Source organism: Panulirus ornatus, chromosome 50 (genome assembly GCF_036320965.1).
Source record: "Panulirus ornatus isolate Po-2019 chromosome 50, ASM3632096v1, whole genome shotgun sequence".
Taxonomy (NCBI): Eukaryota; Metazoa; Arthropoda; class Malacostraca; order Decapoda; family Palinuridae; genus Panulirus; species Panulirus ornatus.
The window spans coordinates 24,512,499-24,533,797 of NC_092273.1; the positions used below are offsets into that span (position 1 = coordinate 24,512,499).

Consider the following 21,299-nt stretch of genomic DNA (forward strand, 5'->3'; position numbering starts at 1 on the left):
TTTCAGAAATAGCTGTAGTTAAGTCAACATAGATAGATGATATATCAATAACGCTGTTTCCTGTGTGGCGAGGTAGCGACGGTAATGGATGAAGGTAGCAAGTATGAGTATGTACATGTGTTAGTATGTATGCGTCTGTGTATGCATATGTATGTATACGTTGATACGTAAATGTATGTTTATGTGCGTGTATGGGCGTTTATATATATATATATATATATATATATATATATATATATATATATATATATATATATATATATATATATATATATATATTTTTTTATTTTATTATACTTTGTCGCTGTCTCCCGCGTTTGCGAGGTAGCGCAAGGAAACAGACGAAAGAAATGGCCCAAACCCCCCCCCCCCCCCCGCCATACACATGTATATACACACGTCCACACACGCAAATATACATACCTACACAGCTTTCCATGGTTTACCCCAGACGCTTCACATGCCTTGATTCAATCCACTGACAGCACGTCAACCCCGGTATACCACATCGCTCCAATTCACTCTATTCCTTGCCCTCCTTTCACCCTCCTGCATGTTCAGGCCCCGATCACACAAAATCTTTTTCACTCCATCTTTCCACCTCCAATTTGGTCTCCCTCTTCTCCTCGTTCCCTCCACCTCTGACACATATATCCTCTTGGTCAATCTTTCCTCACTCATTCTCTCCATGTGCCCAAACCACTTCAAAACACCCTCTTCTGCTCTCTCAACCACGCTCTTTTTGTTTCCACACATCTCTCTTACCCTTACGTTACTCACTCGATCAAACCACCTCACACCACACATTGTCCTCAAACATCTCATTTCCAGCACATCCATCCTCCTGCGCACAACTCTATCCATAGCCCACGCCTCGCAACCATACAACATTGTTGGAACCACTATTCCTTCAAACATACCCATTTTTGCTTTCCGAGATAATGTTCTCGACTTCCACACATTCTTCAAGGCCCCCAGAATTTTCGCCCCCTCCCCCACCCTATGATCCACTTCCGCTTCCATGGTTCCATCCGCTGCCAGATCCACTCCCAGATATCTAAAACACTTCACTTCCTCCAGTTTTTCTCCATTCAAACTCACCTCCCAATTGACTTGACCCTCAACCCTACTGTACCTAATAACCTTGCTCTTATTCACATTTACTCTTAACTTTCTTCTTCCACACACTTTACCAAACTCAGTCACCAGCTTCTGCAGTTTCTCACATGAATCAGCCACCAGCGCTGTATCATCAGCGAACAACAACTGACTCACTTCCCAAGCTCTTTCATCCCCAACAGACTTCATACTTGCCCCTCTTTCCAAAACTCTTGCATTTACCTCCATAACAACCCCATCCATAAACAAATTAAACAACCACGGAGACATCACACACCCCTGCCGCAAACCTACATTCACTGAGAACCAATCACTTTCCTCTCTTCCTACCCGTGCACATGCCTTACATCCTCGATAAAAACTTTTCACTGCTTCTAACAACTTTCCTCCCACACCATATATTCTTAATACCTTCCACAGAGCATCTCTATCAACTCTATCATATGCCTTCTCCAGATCCATAAATGCTACATACAAATCCATTTGCTTTTCTAAGTATTTCTCACATACATTCTTCAAAGCAAACACCTGATCCACACATCCTCTACCACTTCTGAAACCACACTGCTCTTCCCCAATCTGATGCTCTGTACATGCCTTCACCCTCTCAATCAATACCCTCCCATATAATTTACCAGGAATACTCAACAAACTTATACCTCTGTAATTTGAGCACTCACTCTTATCCCCTTTGCCTTTGTACAATGGCACTATGCACGCATTCCGCCAATCCTCAGGCACCTCACCATGAGTCATACATACATTAAATAACCTTACCAACCAGTCAACAATACAGTCACCCCCTTTTTTAATAAATTCCACTGCAATACCATCCAAACCTGCTGCCTTGCCGGCTTTCATCTTCCGCAAAGCTTTCACTACCTCTTCTCTGTTTACCAAATCATTTTCCCTAACCCTCTCACTTTGCACACCACCTCGACCAAAACACCCTATATCTGCCACTCTATCATCAAACACATTCAACAAACCTTCAAAATACTCACTCCATCTCCTTCTCACATCACCACTACTTGTTATCACCTCCCCATTTGCGCCCTTCACTGAAGTTCCCATTTGCTCCCTTGTCTTACGCACTTTATTTACCTCCTTCCAGAACATCTTTTTATTCTCCCTAAAATTTAATGATACTCTCTCACCCCAACTCTCATTTGCCCTTTTTTTCACCTCTTGCACCTTTCTCTTGACCTCCTGTCTCTTTCTTTTATACATCTCCCACTCAATTGCATTTTTTCCCTGCAAAAATCGTCCAAATGCCTCTCTCTTCTCTTTCACTAATACTCTTACTTCTTCATCCCACCACTCACTACCCTTTCTAATCAACCCACCTCCCACTCTTCTCATGCCACAAGCATCTTTTGCGCAATCCATCACTGATTCCCTAAATACATCCCATTCCTCCCCCACTCCCCTTACTTCCATTGTTCTCACCTTTTTCCATTCTGTACTCAGTCTCTCCTGGTACTTCCTCACACAAGTCTCCTTCCCAAGCTCACTTACTCTCACCACCCTCTTCACCCCAACATTCACTCTTCTTTTCTGAAAACCCATACAAATCTTCACCTTAGCCTCCACAAGATAATGATCAGACATCCCTCCAGTTGCACCTCTCAGCACATTAACATCCAAAAGTCTCTCTTTCGCACGCCTGTCAATTAACACGTAATCCAATAACGCTCTCTGGCCATCTCTCCTACTTACATAAGTATACTTATGTATATCTCGCTTTTTAAACCAGGTATTCCCAATCATCAGTCCTTTTTCAGTACATAAATCTACAAGCTCCTCACCATTTCCATTTACAACACTGAACACCCCATGTATACCAATTATTCCCTCAACTGCCACATTACTCACCTTTGCATTCAAATCACCCATCACTATAACCCGGTCTCGTACATCAAAACCACTAACACACTCATTCAGCTGCTCCCAAAACACTTGCCTCTCATGATCTTTCTTCTCATGCCCAGGTGCATATGCACCAATAATCACCCACCTCTCTCCATAAACTTTCAGTTTTACCCATATTAATCGAGAATTTACTTTCTTACACTCTATCACATACTCCCACAACTCCTGTTTCAGGAGTATTGCTACTCCTTCCCTTGCTCTTGTCCTCTCACTAACCCCTGACTTTACTCCCCAGACATTCCCAAACCACTCTTCCGCTTTACCCTTGAGCTTCGTTTCACTCAGAGCCAAAACATCCAGGTTCCTTTCCTCAAACATACTACCTATCTCTCCTTTTTTCACATCTTGGTTACATCCACGCACATTTAGGCACCCCACTCTGAGCCTTCGAGGAGGATGAGCACTCCCCGCGTGACTCCTTCTTCTGTTTCCCATTTTAGAAAGTTAATACAAGGAGGGGAGGATTTCTGGCCCCCCGCTCCCGTCCCCTCTAGTCGCTTTCTACGACACGCGAGGAATACGTGGGAAGTATTCTTTCACCCCTATCCCCAGGGATAATATACATATATATATACATATACACATACACACACATACACATACATACGCACATATACACACACACACATACATATATATACATATGAAAAATGTAAGAAACAATTTAGAAAACTGAAACTTCTAGCTTGAAATGAGTGAAAAAATGAATGTCACATAATAGTTCAACCTCTGGCTATGGAAAAAGGAAATGTATAATTTATTTACACAAACGTCAATAGCAGTTCTCATCAATTTAACCACTGTATCAATAAGCTTCAATGTCTAAGCTACATTTTTCTCCAATTTCACTATTTTCTTGTCAAAACACCATGTATGAAAACTATCACTCCAGTAACACAACTACAAACATTTATAGTTTATATATATATATATATATATATATATATATATATGTGTGTGTGTGTGTGTGTGTGTGTGTGTGTGTGTGTGTGTGTGTGTGTGTGTGTATATATATATATATATATATATATATATATATATATATATATATATATATATATATATATATTTTTTTTTTTTTTTTTTTCATACTATTCGCTATTTCCCGCGATAGCGAGGTAGCGTTAAGAACAGAGGACTGGGCCTTTGAGGGAATATCCTCACCTGGCCCTATTCTCTGTTCCTTCTTTTGGAAAATTAAAAAAAAAAAAAAAATCGAGAGGGGAGGATTTCCAGCCCCCCCGCTCCCTTCCCTTTTAGTCGCCTTCTACGACACGCAGGGAATACGTGGGAAGTATTCTTTCTCCCCTATCCCCAGGGAAAATATATATATATATATATATATATATATATATATATATATATATATATATATATATATATATATATATATATATATATGTATATAGGACGCCATATGGTAAACATGCATGTTTACCAAATGGCGTCCTAGCTTCGTTTCTTCGATGTATATCAACTGACTGTTATATATATATATACACATAGGACGCCATATGGTAAACATGCATGTTTACCAAATGGCGTCCTAGCTTCGTTTCTTCGATGTATATCAACTGACTGTTATATTTCTCTTTTGTGTTTCTCCTGATGATGTGATTATTACACGAAAGTGCACTTGGGAACTTATCGTGTTTCATTTTCCTCGTGGACTCATAGGAATATCTTGATCACTCGCAAAATTGTGAGCCTTTCCAATTCATATGTATGTATATATATATATATATATATATATATATATATATATATATATATATATATATATATATATATATATATATATATCGAACATGTAAGCTAAATAGGACACCTTATTTATAGCAGCATGGCTGACTTACCTCGTCATGTCCCATCTCATATTCCTTTCGATCCTCCTGCATCTAGCCAATGGAACCGGAGGAGCACAATGGCCCAGACTTTCACTATAAGGTCCTCTGGCGACCTGTGGGAGAGGAGAAGGAGGAGGAGGAGGAGGAGAAGGAAGAAGAGGTAGAAGAGGAGGAGGTTCCTGCTGGTGAGGCTGAAGACGACGCTGGGAGCACCGTAGCTGAAGAACCTACCTCTGAGGAAGGAGAAGACAGAGACGAGGATGGCTGGCACGTACGAGAAATACAAGACTGGGAGAAGGTGAGGAGGGTCGTAATTGCTCCCTAAGGGTAGCAGATCACTAGCCACGTACATGTGTTATGAACTGATGAAAGAATATAATTCACCCTTCTTAGATAATTACTTTACAAGGTAATTCATGCTAATGCCTTTTTATATAAGTGTTTTCTGAGGTCTTACTAGATCCTCTAACTATGCGTCCCCGTTTTCTGTTGCCGAAGAGCGAGGTGGAGATCGTGGACTTGCTTCCTTACCAACAATTCGAGGTCCAGGTGGAGGCTCACAATGCTTACGGCACCTCGCCCGAGGGTCAGCTCACCTACACTGGCTACTCTGGCCAGGATGGTCAGTACCTGAGTCTCCTGACCTTGATTTCCAGTGACCCGCTGGTGACACAGACCTTCTGTATGTGCTGAGTGGGTTAACACAGACCCACTGCTGACACAGACCTTCTGTATGTGTTGAGTGGGTTAACACAGACCCGCTGGTGACATAGACCTTCTGTATGTGCTGAGTGGGTTAACACAGACCCACTGCTGACATAGACATGTATGTGTGTTGACACAGACCCACTGCTGACATAGACCTTCTGTATATGGGTTAACACAGACACACTGCTGATACAGACTTTCTGTATGTGGGTTAACACAGACCCACTGCTGATACAGACCTTCTGTATGTGCTGAGTGGGTTAACACAGACCCATTGCTGACACAGACCTTCTGTATGTGGGTTGACACAGACCCACTGCTGACATAGACCTTCTGTATGCAGATTAACACAGACCCATAGCTGACATAGACTTTCTGTATGTGGGTTGACACAGACCCACTGCTGACATAGACCTTCTGTATGTGCTGAGTGGGCTAATCAGACCCACTGCTGATACAGACCTTCTGTATGTGCTAGTGGGTTGACAGATATACTGTATCTACTGTATTGAGATGATCAAATTCATGTTCTTTAGTTTAGCCAAGAACATGGAAGAATCCCTCAATTGCTAATATGTTCCTCTTACTTTATACATCACTGATGATATAGATGTAACGATCGTATAGATCGTTACATCTGTATGAGTATCGACTGGTTGATAACTCAACTATACATCTTAATGACTATATCAAGAGAGTATGGACCGGTTAATAACTTAACTATTCATCTTAAGGACTAAATCAAGAGAGTATCTACTGGTTAATAACTTAACTATACATGTTAATGAGTATATTAAGAGAGTATTGACTGGTTAATAACTTAACTATACATCTTAATAGCTATATCAAGAGACTCAGGGTAATTAACATGGGGTCAACTTTTCAACAGTGCCTGAAAGCGAGCCGGAGAACTTAGCCCTGTCCGTAGCTGAAGCCACGGACGCTGTCCTTACGTGGGACCCCGTGGATGACCATTCCGTCCACGGTCTTCTCCTTGGGTACAAGGTAAGTACGTACGAGGCTAGGTTGTGGTGGGGGAACAAGGCGGAGAGAAAAACGAGTCGTGAGTTTTGCTATACTAATGCTAACGTTTGTTTTGAAAACTGGTATATCTTAAGTCACTATTCATACCTCATATGCTGGTTAGTTTGAACGTTATTTAACTCACAGGTTGAGTACTGGGAAGACAGGGACGAAGACGAGGACGAGGACACGGGTCGTGACGAAGTACTGACGACTGGGCCAGTGGGACGTGTGCAGTTGACGGGTCTCAAACCGTTCACGACGTACAGTGCACGGGTCAGCGCCGTCAACTCTGCCTTCACTGGTCCAGCCAGCGACACCCTCACCTTCGCCACGGCTGAGGGAGGTGAGGAACGTCCTACCTCAGTCACTCCACCACGCCAACCGTCGTAACTCCTTCGTCGTACCTCCATCTATCTTCTTCCGTCGTAACTCCTTCGTCGTATTTCCATCTATCTTCTTCCGTCGTAACTCCTCGTCGTATTTCCATCTATCTTCTTCCGTCGCAACTCCATCTAACTTCTTCCGTCGTAACTCCATCGTAGTAACTCCATCGTCGTAATTCCATCGTCGTATCTCCATCTACCTTCTTCCGTCGTGACTCCTTCGTCGTATTTCCATCTATCTTCTTCCGTCGTATCTCCATCTAACTTCTTCCGTCGTAACTGCATCGTCGTAACTCCGTCGTAATTCCATCATCGTAACTCCATCTATCTTCTTCCGTCGTAACTCCATCGTCGTATGTCCATCCTCTTTCCGTCGTAGGGCCATCGTCGTAATTCCATCGTCGTAACTCCATCTAACTTCTTTCGTCGTAACTCCATCGTCATTACTCCATCTTCTTTCTGTCGTAACTTCATCGTCGTAACTCCATCACTGTAATTCTATCGTCGTAACTCCTTCTTTCTTCCGTTGTAACTCCATCTTTCGGTCGTAACTCCATCATCGTAACTCAATCTTTCGGTTGTAACTCCAGCGTAACTCCATCTTTCTGTCGTCACTCCATCTTCTTTCATCTGTAACTCCATCATCGTAACTCCATTGTAACTCCATCTTCTTTCGGTCGTAACTCCATCTTCTCTCGTCATAACTCCATCGTAACTCCATCTTTCGTCGCAACTCCATCGTAACTCCTTCTTCTTTCGTCGTAACTCTATCGTAACTCCATCTTCTTTTGTCCTAACTCCATCATAACTCCGTCTTACGTCGTAACTCCATCGTAACTTCATCTTTTTTCGTCGTAACTCCATCCTATTCCGTCGTAACTCCATCTTCTTTCGGTCGTAACTCCATCATCTTAACTCCATCTTCTTTCAGTCGTCACTCCATCATCGTAACTCCATCTTCTTTCGGTCGCATCTCCATCGTAACTCCATCTTCTCCGTCGTCACTCCATCATCGTAACTCCACCTTCTTTCAGTCGCATCTCCATCGTAACTCCTTCTTCTTCCGTCGTAACTCCATCATCGTAACTCCATCTTCTTTCGGTCGTAACTCCATCGTAACTCCATCTTCTTCCGTCGTAACTCCATCGTCGAAACTCCATCTTCTTTCAGTCGTAACTCCATCATCGTAACTCCGTCTTCCTCTGTCGTCACTCCATCTTCTTAACTCCATCTTCTTTGCGAGCGTCTTTCTTCCCTGCCTTTCCATCAGCTTTCTCCGTCCTCCTCCTCCTTCTACAGCGTACGAGATCCTTGTAGAAAGGGTCATCGTACACGTCTTGGACCTGTATACTGTCATCTACACTAAGTTGACCTCTGCACACGGGGCACTTCGCCATCATGACCCTGGGTCACCGCGGTTGCGTCACAAAAGAAGTTCATCAAACACCTCGGACGCAATAGAAAATTGAGGGTGGTTGACCTCTGTTAGGACTGGAAATTGAAGGGGGAGGGGGGATGAGATGGAAATTGAAGGGGGGGGGGGGGATGAGATGGAAATTGAAGGGGGAGGGGGGATGAGATGGAAATTGAAGGGGGAGGGGGGATGAGATGGAAATTGAAGGGGGAGGGGGGATGAGATGGAAATTGAAGGGGGAGGGGGGATGAGATGGAAATTGAAGGGGGAGGGGGGATGAGATGGAAATTGAAGGGGGAGGGGGGATGAGATGGAAATTGAAGGGGGAGGGGGGATGAGATGGAAATTGAAGGGGGAGGGGGGATGAGATGGAAATTGAAGGGGGAGGGGGGATGAGATGGAAATTGAAGGGGGAGGGGGGATGAGATGGAAATTGAAGGGGGAGGGGGGATGAGATGGAAATTGAAGGGGGAGGGGGGATGAGATGGAAATTGAAGGGGGAGGGGGGATGAGATGGAAATTGAAGGGGGAGGGGGGATGAGATGGAAATTGAAGGGGGAGGGGGGATGAGATGGAAATTGAAGGGGGAGGGGGGATGAGATGGAAATTGAAGGGGGAGGGGGGATGAGATGGAAATTGAAGGGGGAGGGGGGATGAGATGGAAATTGAAGGGGGAGGGGGGATGAGATGGAAATTGAAGGGGGAGGGGGGATGAGATGGAAATTGAAGGGGGAGGGGGGATGAGATGGAAATTGAAGAGAGGGAAGGATGAGATGGAAATTGAAGGGGGAGGGGGGATGAGATGGAAATTGAAGGGGGAGGGGGGATGAGATGGAAATTGAAGGGGGAGGGGGGATGAGATGGAAATTGAAGGGGGAGGGGGGATGAGATGGAAATTGAAGGGGGAGGGGGGATGAGATGGAAATTGAAGGGGGAGGGGGGATGAGATGGAAATTGAAGGGGGAGGGGGGATGAGATGGAAATTGAAGGGGGAGGGGGGATGAGATGGAAATTGAAGGGGGAGGGGGGATGAGATGGAAATTGAAGGGGGAGGGGGGATGAGATGGAAATTGAAGGGGGAGGGGGGATGAGATGGAAATTGAAGGGGGAGGGGGGATGAGATGGAAATTGAAGGGGGAGGGGGGATGAGATGGAAATTGAAGGGGGAGGGGGGATGAGATGGAAATTGAAGGGGGAGGGGGGATGAGATGGAAATTGAAGGGGGAGGGGGGATGAGATGGAAATTGAAGGGGGAGGGGGGATGAGATGGAAATTGAAGGGGGAGGGGGGATGAGATGGAAATTGAAGGGGGAGGGGGGATGAGATGGAAATTGAAGGGGGAGGGGGGATGAGATGGAAATTGAAGGGGGAGGGGGGATGAGATGGAAATTGAAGGGGGAGGGGGGATGAGATGGAAATTGAAGGGGGAGGGGGGATGAGATGGAAATTGAAGGGGGAGGGGGGATGAGATGGAAATTGAAGGGGGAGGGGGGATGAGATGGAAATTGAAGGGGGAGGGGGGATGAGATGGAAATTGAAGGGGGAGGGGGGATGAGATGGAAATTGAAGGGGGAGGGGGGATGAGATGGAAATTGAAGGGGGAGGGGGGATGAGATGGAAATTGAAGGGGGAGGGGGGATGAGATGGAAATTGAAGGGGGAGGGGGGATGAGATGGAAATTGAAGGGGGAGGGGGGATGAGATGGAAATTGAAGGGGGAGGGGGGATGAGATGGAAATTGAAGGGGGAGGGGGGATGAGATGGAAATTGAAGGGGGAGGGGGGATGAGATGGAAATTGAAGGGGGAGGGGGGATGAGATGGAAATTGAAGGGGGAGGGGGGATGAGATGGAAATTGAAGGGGGAGGGGGGATGAGATGGAAATTGAAGGGGGAGGGGGGATGAGATGGAAATTGAAGGGGGAGGGGGGATGAGATGGAAATTGAAGGGGGAGGGGGGATGAGATGGAAATTGAAGGGGGAGGGGGGATGAGATGGAAATTGAAGGGGGAGGGGGGATGAGATGGAAATTGAAGGGGGAGGGGGGATGAGATGGAAATTGAAGGGGGAGGGGGGATGAGATGGAAATTGAAGGGGGAGGGGGGATGAGATGGAAATTGAAGGGGGAGGGGGGATGAGATGGAAATTGAAGGGGGAGGGGGGATGAGATGGAAATTGAAGGGGGAGGGGGGATGAGATGGAAATTGAAGGGGGAGGGGGGATGAGATGGAAATTGAAGGGGGAGGGGGGATGAGATGGAAATTGAAGGGGGAGGGGGGATGAGATGGAAATTGAAGGGGGAGGGGGGATGAGATGGAAATTGAAGGGGGAGGGGGGATGAGATGGAAATTGAAGGGGGAGGGGGGATGAGATGGAAATTGAAGGGGGAGGGGGGATGAGATGGAAATTGAAGGGGGAGGGGGGATGAGATGGAAATTGAAGGGGGAGGGGGGATGAGATGGAAATTGAAGAGAGGGAAGGATGAGATGGAAATTGAAGGGGGAGGGGGGATGAGATGGAAATTGAAGGGGGAGGGGGGATGAGATGGAAATTGAAGGGGGAGGGGGGATGAGATGGAAATTGAAGGGGGAGGGGGGATGAGATGGAAATTGAAGGGGGAGGGGGGATGAGATGGAAATTGAAGGGGGAGGGGGGATGAGATGGAAATTGAAGGGGGAGGGGGGATGAGATGGAAATTGAAGGGGGAGGGGGGATGAGATGGAAATTGAAGGGGGAGGGGGGATGAGATGGAAATTGAAGGGGGAGGGGGGATGAGATGGAAATTGAAGGGGGGGGGGGGAAACGAAGGGTTTAGAGTTGCTGGGTGTTGAGGTAGATGCGTTGGCGAGGGAATCATGCAAAGCTAAATTAAAATCACGTATGAAACAGTGAAACTTTCGCTCTGAAAATACCTTGAAAGTTGCTGAATGAGGCTGTAATTGTTGAGAACTGAACTAGAAACGGACAAGGAAAGAAGCTACACCTACCTTCATATATGTATATATATATATATATATATATATATATATATATATATATATATATATATATATATATATATATATGTATGTGTCTGTGTGTGTGTGTGTGTGTGTATGTGTGAAATGACTATTTGATTAGAAGTCATCGATTAGCCTTTGTCTCACAGCCATGAGCAACGGGGTCTAGACCGGTCAAATCCAATCAGGCTCACACTAGTGACCAGCAGCTAGCATTTCAGGCCAAAACAACTTGAACACCTCCTTCAGTTGCTCAAGGTGATCTTAACACCACAGATAGATAGAGACATGTGTAGAAAGATAGATTATATATTTACCGACCATAAAATCACATTTGGGATGACATATTTTGAATATTGTAACATGTCTTCGAGTGGAATGTATATTGCGGAGGTACAGGAATCTATTTTCAGTTGATAGCTGAGCATCTGTGGGTTACGTTAGAGAGAGAGAGAGAGAGAGAGAGAGAGAGAGAGAGAGAGAGAGAGAGAGAGAGAGAGAGAGAGAGAGAGTTGCAATGGTATACACAGTAATGGTACACAGGCCAGGAAAGTATCATCTGCACACAGAGCTTAACGGGTCTTGATAATGGACGAGAAAGGAGGCTACGAGATGTTTATGAAAGAATGTAGATATTAAGACTAGTACTGTAAAGGAAATTGTGCACAGAATGGAGAATAAAAGAAATTGGATCCAAATTCGGGAAGAGTTGAGAAAATGTAGAGGTAGGTGGTGTGAAGAGTGTATGGCCACGGTTAAGGGGAGACTAGATGAACCACTTCAGGTGGGTAGATGTTTTAGAAACGTAGAGGTAGGTGGAATGAAGAGTGTGGGGCTACAGTTGAGGGGAGACTAGATGAACCACTTCAGGTGGGAAAATGTTTTAGAAATGTAGAGGTAGGTGGCATGAAGAATGCGGGCAAGTTAAGGGGAGACTAGATGAACCACTTTAGGTGGGTAAATGTTTTAGAAATGTAGAGGTAAGTGGAATGAAGAGTGTGGATGAGTCTACAGTTAAGGAAAACTAGATAAATCAGTTCAGGTGGGTAGATGTTATATAATGTAGAGGTGTGTAGAAGTAAGTGGAATGAAGAGTGTGGGTGAGTCTACAGTTAAGAGGAACTAGATGAATTACTTCAGGTGGGCAAATGTTATGAAAATGTAGAGGAAAGTGAAATGAAGAATGTGGATACGTCTACAGTTAAGAGGAGACTAGATGAACTACTCCAAGTGGGTAAATGTTGTAAAAATGTAGAGGTAAGAGAAATGAAGAGTGTGGGTGAGGCTACAGTTAGGGAAGACTAGGTATACCACTTCTGGTGGGTAAATGTTATAAAAATGTAGAGGTAGGCGGAATGAAGAGTGTGGGTGAGGCTACAGACTAGGTACACCACTTGAGGTGGGTAAATGTTATAAAAATGTAGAGGAAGATGGAATGAAGAATGTGGATGCGTCTGAAGAGGAAAGAGTAGATGTTATTGGCATGTCTTACTTCAACAGATCTTCCATGGATGTCGAGATGAAGGCAACTGAGCCACGCATCCCAGATATGCCTAACTTCACCTGGTCTGTGATGAGGGAAAATGAGGAGAGTGACCAGGATGATGAGGGAGACGGACTGGATGACAACATCATCATCGGCGACACTGATGGCGATGGTGATGTCGATGAGGATGACGTATCCGACGCGGATAACGACGGCGATGTTGATGCGGACGATATCAAGATCGCTGACATCAATAAGGATGGGAGAGTGGACGAGAAAGATGTGAAGGCTGCAGATAGGGATGGCGATGGTGACGTCGATATGTTTGACATCGGCGACGAAGATGGCGACGGTGATTTTGATGGCGCGGACGTCCTCGCCGCGGACGAAGATGGTGACGGCGACATAGACGCCGCGGACGACGACGAGGAAGACACCCTCCTCGAGGACCGGGACGGCGACGGAGACGTGGATCGCCACGACGTGGTGGACATCAACCACGACGGCGTCGTTGACGAGAAGGACTTCAGCGCAGCGGATGTCGACAACGACGGAGACGTCGATTTCGACGACGTCAAGGCCGCCGACAAAGACGGAGATGGGGACATCGACGCAGCGGATGTGGTGGATCTCGACGGAGATGGACGGGTGGACGGGGATGACCTCGAAGTGACGGATAAGGACGGGGATGGCGAAGTGGACTCGCGAGACTTCAAGCTGACCAAAGCTTTCCTCCTGGACGTTGATAACGACGGCGACATCGACGCCGACGACGTCCTCGACATCAACAACGACGGCCGGATTGATGAGGACGACCATGCGATTGCCGACATCGACAACGACGGCGATGTCGACGCCGATGACGTCAAGGCCGCCGACGCAGATGGAGACGGAGACGTCGACGCCGCAGACGTCGGAGACGAAGACGGAGACGGAGATGTTGACGGACTCGATATTGTCAGCGCCGATAAAGATGGTGACGGGGACATCGACGCGAGAGATAGGGATGGCGAGAATATCCTCCTGAGTGACCGCGATGGTGATGGTGACATCGATCAAGCTGATGTCACTGACCTGGATGGTGATGGTGATGTTGACGATCAGGACTTGGCAGCTGCGGATCTTGACGGCGATGGCGATTTTGACGCAGAAGATGTACAGATCGCTGACGCAGACGGCGACGGAGACGTCGATGCAGCTGACGTGGTCGACGTAGATGGTGATGGCCAGATCGATGGCAGTGACTTGAAAGTGAGCGATCGTGATGGCGATGGTGACATTGATGCCAAAGACTTTACCTTCAGGAACACTTTATTGGCTGATAGTGACAATGATGGTGATATTGATCGAGATGACGTCCTCGACATTGATGGTGATGGGGTGGTCGATGAAGAGGACATCAAGGCTTCCGACATCGATGGTGATGGGGATATTGATGGTGATGACGTGAAGGAAGGTGATAAAGATGGAGACAATGATATTGACTCGTCCGACGTCAAGGACCTTGATGGAGACGGACTTGTTGATGCGGACGATCTGGGCGTCAAGGATAAAGATGGCGATGGGGACGTAGATGCGACGGACTTCGTCCTTCGCAAGATGATTCTCGGGGACACCGATGGCGATGGGGACGTCGACGTCGACGACGTCCTGGACACCGACGGAGACGGCGACGTCGATGAGACGGACATCGAAGTCGCCGACATCGACAACGACGGCGACGTAGACAGAAACGACGTCATTGCCGGCGACAGGAACCGCGACGGAGACGTCGACGAAGCTGATATTGGCGACGAAGATGGTGACGGCGATATAGATGGAGCCGATGTCATTGCCGCTGACGAAGATGGCGATGGGGACATCGACGCAGCAGACGATGATGGGGAGAGTATCCTACTATCAGACGCCGACAGCGACGGACGCATTGATAAAGACGACATTCAGGACCTTAATGGAGATGGGGTCGTCGACGAGAGTGACCTGAACATCGCCGACGTGGATAATGATGGTGACTTCGATGGTGACGACATTGCGGCAGCCGACAGGGACGGAGATGGTGACGTCGACGCGGCAGATGTGGTCGACGTCGATGGCGACGGAGATGTCGACGGTAAGGACCTTCTGGCCTCGGATAAAGATGGCGATGGCGACGTCGACTCGTCCGATATCGAGAACTTGGACGTCTTCCTCAAGGACACCGACCACGACGGCGACGTCGACGTCCATGACGTCCTCGACTCAGACCACGATGGCGATGTCGACGAGGTGGACATCGCAGTGGCAGACGTCGACAACGACGGTGACGTCGACTTAGACGACCTCATCGCCGGCGACCGCGATCTCGACGGCGACGTCGACTTCAAGGACATCGGAGACCAAGATGGAGACGGCGACATCGACGGGAAGGACGTCGAAGCCGCCGACGAGGACGGAGACGGCGACATCGACGCCGCGGACGAAGGGCGTGGTGTCGACGTCCGCGTCAACTGGAAGCCGAACTTCGAGGAACACCCAGGCGTCGACTTCTACGTACAGAGCAGGTGAGTGACAACCCCAGGGGCGCACCCAGCTCCCCCAGGATCTACCCAGGCTGCAATGGGGATGACTTCGTCGGGATATACTGGAGGTCGATACCATTATGATTACATCAATACCACTATGATTACATTGATACCATTATGATTACATTAATACCATTATGATTACATGAATACCATTATGATTACATTAATACCATTATGATTACATTAATACCATTATGAGTACATTAATACCATTATGATTACATTGATACCATTATGATTACATGAATACCATTGTGATTACATTAATACCATTATGATTACATTAATACCATTATGATTACATGAATACCATTATGATAAATTAATACCATTATAATTACATTGATACATTATGATTCCACTAATACCATTATGATTACATCAATGCCATTCTGATTACATTAATATCATTGCAATTACATCAATACCATTATGATTACATTAATACGATTATGATTACATGAATACCATTGTGATTACATTAACGCCATTATGATTACCTCAATACCATTGTAATTACATTATGATTACATTAATACCATTCTATTTACATTAATATCATTGTGATTACATTAATACCATTATGATTACATGAATACCATTATGATTACATAAATACCAGTATTATTACATTAACACCATTGTGGTTACATTAATACCATTATGATTACATTAATACCATTATGATCTCATTAATAACATTATAATTATATTAATACCATTGTGATTACATCAATACCATTATAATTACATTAATACAATTATGATTACATCAATACCATTACGATTACATTAATACCATTATCATTACATGAATACCATTATGATAAAATTAGTACCATTATAATTACATTGATACATTATGATTCCACTAATACCATTATGATTACATCAATGCCATTCTGATTACATTAATATCATTACAATTACATCAATACCATTATGATTACATTAATACGATTATGATTACATGAAAACCATTGTGATTACATTAACGCCATTATGATTACCTCGATACCATTGTAATTACATTATGATTACATTAATACCATTATATTTACATTAATATCATTGTGATTACATTAATACCGTTATGATTTCATTGATACGATTATGATTACATTAATACCATTGTGATAACATTAATACCATTATAGTTATATTGATATCATTATGATTACACTAATACCACTATAGTTACATTAATGCCATCATGATTACATCAATACCATTATAATCACATTAATGCCATCATGAATACCATTGTAATTACATTAATGCATCATGATTACATCAGTACTATTATGATAACATTACTAACATTATGATTACATTAATACCATTACATTAACATTGATACCATTATGATTGAATGAATACCATTGTAATTACATTGATACCATTATTATCACATTAACACCATTGTGATCACATTAATATCATTACAATTACGTTAATACCGTTATGATTTCATTGATACGATTATGATTACATTAATACCATTGTGATAGCATTAATACCATTATAGTTATATTGATATCATTATGATTACACTAATACCACTATAGTTACATTAATGCCATCATGATTACATCAATACCATTATAATAACATTAATGCCATCATGATTACATCAATACCAGTATAATTATATTACTACCATTATAATTACATAAATACCATTATATTTACATTAATACCATTGTAATTGCATTAATACATTATGCTTACATGAATATCATTGATTACATTAATAACATTATAATTACATTAACACCATTGTGATTACATTAATACCATCATGATTACATTACTACCATTATGCTTACACTAATACCATTATGATTACATTAATGCCATCATGATTACATCAATACCATTATAATTACACTACTACCATTATGATTACATTGATACCATTATATTTGCATTAATACCATGGTGATTACGTTAATACATTAATGCCATTATGATACATTAATACATTATAATTACATTACTAGTGTGATTACACTGATACCATTATAATTATATCAATACCATTATGATTACACTAATATCATTAAGATTACATTAATGCCATCATCATTACATCAGTAACATGATAATGACATTACTACCATTATGATTACATTGATACCATTATATTTACATTAATGCCATTGGCATTACATTAATGCCATTATGATTACATGAATGCCATTATGATTACATTAATACCACTATAATTACATTAATACCATTGTTATTACATTAATATCATTACAGTTACCTTAATTCCATTATGATTACATTGATGCCACCATGATTACATCAATACCATTATAATTACATTACTACAATTATGATTACCTAAATACCATTATATTTACATTAATACTATTGTGATTACATTAATACCATTATAATTACATTGACAACATAATTACATTAATGGCATTTTAATTACATTAATGCCATTATAATTACATATATAACATTACAATTACATTAATACCATTATGATTACATTAATACCATTATAACTACATTAATAACATTATAATTACATTGATAACATTATGATTACATTAATACCATTATAACTACATCAATAACATTATAATTTCATTGATAACATTATGATTACATTAATACCATCATGATTACTATACACGATTACTGTGTACGGTTCATGGCCTTTCAGGGTGCAGGGAACAGACACTTGGAAGTCGTCTCCGGTGGAGAGTCGACACCTGTACCAGACCATCACAGGTCTGGACCCGCGCCGCAACTACGAGATCAGGATGGTGGCTCGAGACGGGCCTTACGAGACCCCCTCGGAGGTCATCGTCATCCCAGCCTCCGAAGGTGAGTGCGTGCACGTGCATCGTCACACCCTCTCTCACCCTCTCTCTCTCTCTCTCTCTCTCTCTCTCTCTCTCTCTCTCTCTCTCTCTCTCTCTCTCTCTCTCTCTCTAATCCATGCCAATTCATTGCAAGAAAATGTTAGAAACTGAAATTTGAAATGTCATGATTTACACTCGTTTTTTTTTTGTCTCTTTAACCAAATTCATCTCTCTCTCTCTCTCTCTCTCTCTCTCTCTCTCTCTCTCTCTCTCTCTCTCTCTCTCTCTCTCTCTCTCTCTCTTGAGGTTATATTCTGTTTACATTTCATTCCGTTTGCTTTAGGAGTTTATTATGTCTTCTGTCATGTCTTCACCTGTATACAGGTGTCCCACTGTACCTATAGATACATATGTGAATTATCTCTGTAACACAAACAAGAATGCTTAGTGGCGTGGTATGTTCCATTTGTAATTTGACCCATGGATTGTGACTTCCCTTAAGTACTAATGCTATTCTTCAATGAACATTTTCTTGTCATAATAGGTAGGAAAATTTTAGGAAATTTTGATAAATAGGGGAAAGTGTAGTGTTCTATATTTCAGGATCTTGTGGGCCACATGAGCCCAGACAGCCTTGACCCTAAGCAAGCAAAAGGCAAGTCTGCCAACATTAACTTCAGACTCCCCCTAAAAACATCACTAATTTCTGAACTTAGAAAGAAAACTGTGTTCTTTTTTAGGGTTAAGAGGAGCTTGAGTTTCAACTCCCTCCTCCAGGATCCTTTCCCATGATCCTCCATCCCCACAGTACTCTTGTAAGCCTATGACTTTGATGTCGTTTATAATACCTATCTCCCCATAGCCTCCATTGTGCACCCAGGTCCCTGGAAACGTTTGTTTAAACGCGCATCCCAGAAATGTTTCTAACCATCCTAGACGCTGAAATAATCGTAAAATAGAGCCTTCGTATCTTCTGTAATCGCTGGATGATGGGAATATAGTGCGACTCTACGTCTATGGGAATATATAGCTTATACGTCTGCGAATTTTGCGTCAGTTCCAGGCACTTCGATGCAACTGGATAGGTCTCTGGAAACGCGGTGTGCATCTGTTATCGCCTGAAGCCTTTGCAGAAACCTCCGAGACTGGAACCTTTATGTATACAAAAAAGCCCGACCATTTTCTTTTGAAATGGAGCCTTGGACCTGAAGCCCTTGGACCCGAAGCCCTTGGACCCTAAGCCCTTGGACCTGAAGCCCTTGGACCTGAAGCCCTTGGACCCTAAGCCCTTGGACCTGAAGCCCTTGGACCCGAAGCCCTTGGACCCGAAGCCTTATTCTGGAACGAGTAATTCAACCGTCGACCCAGGCCACTGGAAAAGTCAGGTGCCAACCAACCAAATCCACTGGAACATAGGTTTTCTCTTATGTCTGAGCCGCTGGAAACCTCAAGGCTCATCTGGAACTCTTTGAGCTCCGCTTGGCTGAGCGAGAGCGAGCTGAGCTTACGAATGTTCTCGAACCCCTGAAGATGGCCTTCCGGTTTCTTCATACGTTGGTTAGACCCTGACGGTGAGGGAGTCTTAACGACCCTGGCAGTCGTTGGGTCTATAGACCAAATGACCAATTAGTATCAGACATCCTAAAACCTTAATGTTTGAGTGCACTTTTCAGTGTTTGAGTGCTTTTCTCAGTTTTGAGTGCACTTCTCAATGTTTGAGAGTACTTTCCAGTGTTTGAGTGCACTTCCCAGTGTTTGAGTACACTTACCAGTTTTGAGTGCACTTCCCAGTGTTTGAGTACACTTACCAGTTTTGAGTGCACTTCCCAGTGTTTGAGATCACTTCTCAGGTTTTGAGTGCACCTCCCAGTGTTTGAGATCACTTATCAGGTTTTGAGTGCACCTCCCAGTGTTTGAGTGCACTTCTCAATGCTTAAGTGCATTTCTCAGTGTTTGAGTGCACTTTCCAATGTCTGAGTGCATTTCTCATTGAGTGCACTTTCCAATATCTGAGTACACTTCTCAGTGTTCGAGTGCACTTTACAGTGTTTGAGTGTACTTCTCAGTGTACGGGTGTACTTCTCAGTGTCTGAGTCCACCTCTTAGTGTTTGAGTGTACTTCTCAACGTTTGAGTGCATTTCTCAGTGTTTGAGTGCACCTCACAGTGCTTGAGTGCACTTCTCACTGTTTGAGTGCACTGTACACTGTTTAAGTGTACTTCTCAGCGTACGAGTGTACTTTCAGTTTTTGAGTACACTACTCAATGTTTGAGTGCACTTCTACTTTTTCAATGCAATGCCCAGTGTTTGAGTGCACTTTCCAGTGTTTGAGAGCACTTTCCAATTTCTAAGTGCATCTCTCAGTTTGAGTGCACTTCCCAGTGTTTGAATGCACTTTTCAGTGTTTGAGTGCACTTCCCAGTGTTTGAGTGCACTTTCAGTGTTTGAGTGCACTTAGCGTTTGAGTGCACTTCTCAGTGTTTGAGAGTACTTCTCAGTGTTTTAGTGCACTTCCCTGTTTTGGAGTGTAATTCTCAATGTTTGAGTGCACTACTCAGTGTCTAGTGCACTTCTCAGTGTTTGAGTGCATTTCTCAGTTCTAGAGTGCACTTCTCAATGTTTGAGTGCATTTCTCAGTTCTAGAGTGCACTTCTCAGTTCTAGAGTGCATTTCTCAGTGTTTGAGTGCACTTCTCAGTTCCAGAGTGCATTTCTCAGTGTTTGAGTGCATTTCTCAGTTCTAGAGTGCACTTCTCAGTGTTTGAGTGAACTTCTCAGTTCTAGAGTGCACTTCTCAGTGTTTGAGTGAACTTCTCAGTTCTAGAATGCACTTCTCAGTTCTTGAGTGCACTCCTCAGTGTTTGAGTGAACTTCTCAGGTCTAGAGTGCACTTCTCAGTGTTTGAGTGCACTTCTCAGTTCTAGAATGCACTTCTCAGTTCTAGAGTGCACTTCTCAGTGTTTGAGTGAACTTCTCAGTTCTAGAGTGCACTTCTCA

At 43.8% G+C, this 21,299-nt stretch overlaps 1 protein-coding gene across 1 annotated transcript in view; it reads left to right on the forward strand.

The window, feature by feature from the left end:
- The window catches only part of LOC139764428 (uncharacterized), a 203,067-nt gene that overhangs the window by 128,034 nt on the left and 53,734 nt on the right, over positions 1-21,299 (forward strand). The window contains exons 20-25 of the mRNA XM_071690980.1: positions 4,954-5,196; positions 5,397-5,520; positions 6,496-6,611; positions 6,777-7,018; positions 12,926-15,451; positions 18,162-18,325. Coding sequence (XP_071547081.1) covers positions 4,954-5,196; positions 5,397-5,520; positions 6,496-6,611; positions 6,777-7,018; positions 12,926-15,451; positions 18,162-18,325 — 3,415 coding nt within the window. The remainder of the gene's footprint in view (positions 1-4,953; positions 5,197-5,396; positions 5,521-6,495; positions 6,612-6,776; positions 7,019-12,925; positions 15,452-18,161; positions 18,326-21,299) is intronic.